At 31.7% G+C, this 3093-nt stretch overlaps 1 protein-coding gene across 1 annotated transcript in view; it reads right to left on the reverse strand.

Moving 5' to 3' along the window:
• TOX (thymocyte selection associated high mobility group box) overlaps nt 1-2867 on the reverse strand; it is a 505432-nt gene extending 502565 nt beyond the window's left edge. The window contains exon 1 of the mRNA XM_053715064.1: nt 2555-2867. Coding sequence (XP_053571039.1) covers nt 2555-2656 — 102 coding nt within the window. The 5' untranslated portion in view covers nt 2657-2867. The remainder of the gene's footprint in view (nt 1-2554) is intronic.
• Nucleotides 2868-3093: the final 226 nt, after the last annotated feature.

Consider the following 3093-nt stretch of genomic DNA (forward strand, 5'->3'; position numbering starts at 1 on the left):
TGCCGTCAGATCCCTGTGCTGCTTCAAACAGCGTTCAACCAATAGCAGAGCATTTATACAAGCTTAACAGAGAATTACAACCATCCTTTTTTTATTGGGTTACAATTTTAGGTCAGAAGGTTAACAAAACATGATAACAGGAAACACATGCTTTATATTTTAATAAAATAAAAAGTTATTACGTTTTATTTATGTGTTCAGGTTTTTTACTGTTAGCATAGAAAAGGGTATTGATATTAAACATATTATTAATCTATTTCTAAAATATAAATACCTACTACATATGTTTTTTTTAATATATATATTTTTAGAATATAAGTTGCAAAAATGTTGATTGTGCACATATTGAGAAAGAATAAAAAACATTTTCAAGGTTATTTAATTTAAATATTTCTAAACAGAATCTATTATCCCTGCATGTTAAATGGAAAGCATTCATCTGTATTTCTAAAGAAATGTAATATTTCAATGTTTTTCTTATTTCTAAAATATGCTTAAATAAACAATAACATCCATTATTAAATAAATATTTACTTTCAAAGACATTACCAGAAGCGCCTTCCTATAACATCTATTCATAAAGTGAGGAGCTTAGCCCAGCATCTGGTAATAATAACAAAACCAGTTTTATTCTCCATAATTGTAAAACTCAGATAACAGAGATAATAATATGAGCAACAATAAAACATTCTATTTTAAATTATTTCTATGGTTTGCATTTATAAATATGATGCTGCAATTGTGTTAAGGCTAACATGAGTCAGAAGGAGTATTAAATGAGTATGTTTATTTTTAGATTGACTTGTATAAATTACTCTTAGAAATACATTTCATTATGTCAGCGTGGCTTTGTGAACTTTTGTTATTTCTATCTTTTTTTTTTAATGTATGTATTTTATATATGAGGTATATGATCTCTCACAACTAACATTTATTTGATTTGATGATAACAGTTATTTACAGTAATGGTAACCAGATAGGTATAATTAATCAGAAAATACATTCAGGTCAGGTTACCCTTAGATATTTATAATATCACTTATAGTAATACCTCCCAGGATTGTGTTGTACCATATGTGATGTGTAATGTTGGTTTAGCAGAGGTTCATAGACCCAGTAATCTTTATCTATCTATCTATCTATCTATCTATCTATCTATCTATCTATCTATCTATCTATCTATCTATCTATCTATATGAAGTGAAGAGTGTTCCAATTGTTTTAAACAAGCTATGGTCCGGGCCATTAAGTACAATACATAAGTTTATATAATTACAGATATTACTGATTGTTTTTGACATAAACATTGTAGAAAGCAATTCAGCTTCATGTTTCTAAAATTAATTAAACTGTCTGTACAAATTAATAACTATGTTTATTGATGGGGTTATATGAACAGTTTTTATATTGTTACAAAATAACTTCACTACTCATCCCTCAAAGCTTGACTTGTAAAAATAAGTAATATATGTTGTACCTATTAACTCAATAATGTAGGCAATTATACTCTCTCTGTGTTAAAACATATTATTATTATTATTATTATTATTGTTGTTGTGTTGTTGTAGTAATAATAATATTAGCATAAACAATTAGTGAAAGGTATTCTACAAGCCCACCATGCATCTCCAAATTAAACTGATTAAAATAAACATATAAATGAATATAAAAAAAAAACTTTTTGACTGCTGTCCAGTTACTGTAACTAAGCCTAATAAGTGGAGCACTCTTAACATCAGTCCAGGGAAGTATAATTCATGCATAGGATAATGAAGTTGCCTCCCCCACACTGTAGCAATGTGAAAACACTGTCTACTGTTGAAACAATGTAGTCTGAGATTTATAAAAACTCTGAGCAAGTTAAATCCCAGGGTGACCATATTTAGTATTAGATGTAAAAGCAGTAATGATTATAATTCCTCGTATGGTTCAGTCACTATGAGCTGCTGTTAAACACGCTGTTGTGTGATATTTGCAATACAGCAAGCATAAATAACATGTCACACGCAGTAGGTCCACTATAAAACTTGTAAACGGGACCAATTTACCTCTCTAACATATGGGTTCTATTCAAATACTTTTGTGTTCTGCAATAAACTCTGTACTTATTTGATAGCCCAGCTTGCCTATCCCATCTATAGAAGTGGAACATACACTAATATTAAAAAATAATGCACTATATTTACCTTTTAGTAATTATACATTGCAGCCCATGGGTAACAATCTAATCTCTACATACTGCTCCTTATTACAGGGTATGATGTTCCATTAGCATAGTATCAGGAGGACAAGGCATAAAACATATAACAAAGTGGGCTACAGCAACACAGTTTAAGAAATTAAGTTTGTTTATCCTTTCAAGAATATAATTTAATTGTAGATTGTGTCATCCCTTTGTGGAACACCCAGTGCACCATAAAGTGTGAAAGATATATGCAAGAAGCAGCGTTTTGTACAATACCCTGCAATGCTAACATGCACTGCTTTGTGTGCATGCATAAGAAAAGCAGCAGGACCAGCGCGATGTGTGCAAAACAAAAACATATGAAATCACCTTGTGACAATAGTAGGGGTCCAGGCAAGGAGAAGGTCCCACACAAGGGGTATCATGAGTTGCAGCAGCCTGTGCCGGTGGAGGATAAAATCTTACATCCATTTCAATAGTACACACATCAAGTAAACTTCTTTCTTGTTTTATGTCCCACAGTAGAAACAAAAACACTTCTGGTAGTTAGAACCAGATAGAGGTATTTCAGTTGGAACAGAAACACCTTTCTCCTCTCACATCCGCTTGTGGTTAACACACAAACCAAAAATATATAGTAATTAAAAATAAACTCCTTCAAAAAGGCACCAGCCTGTGAGCAGATTCTCTTTACCCAGCAGCAGATCCTGTATTCCTCTCTCACGAGCTAGCATTCAGCACGAAACCCCTCCCCTCTGCCTCTCAATGCTTCTCTCCCCTTTGTTCACTTAAGGTGGATTAAACAGTTATGGCACACATAATGAAAATAAAAACAAAAACACAAAAACTAAAATAGGAGTATATAATACAGAGTACATTTAAATGATCTTTTAAAAACCCTTAGTATA

The sequence above is a fragment of the Bombina bombina genome, chromosome 5, assembly GCF_027579735.1.
Source record: "Bombina bombina isolate aBomBom1 chromosome 5, aBomBom1.pri, whole genome shotgun sequence".
In the NCBI taxonomy this organism is placed as follows: Eukaryota; Metazoa; Chordata; class Amphibia; order Anura; family Bombinatoridae; genus Bombina; species Bombina bombina.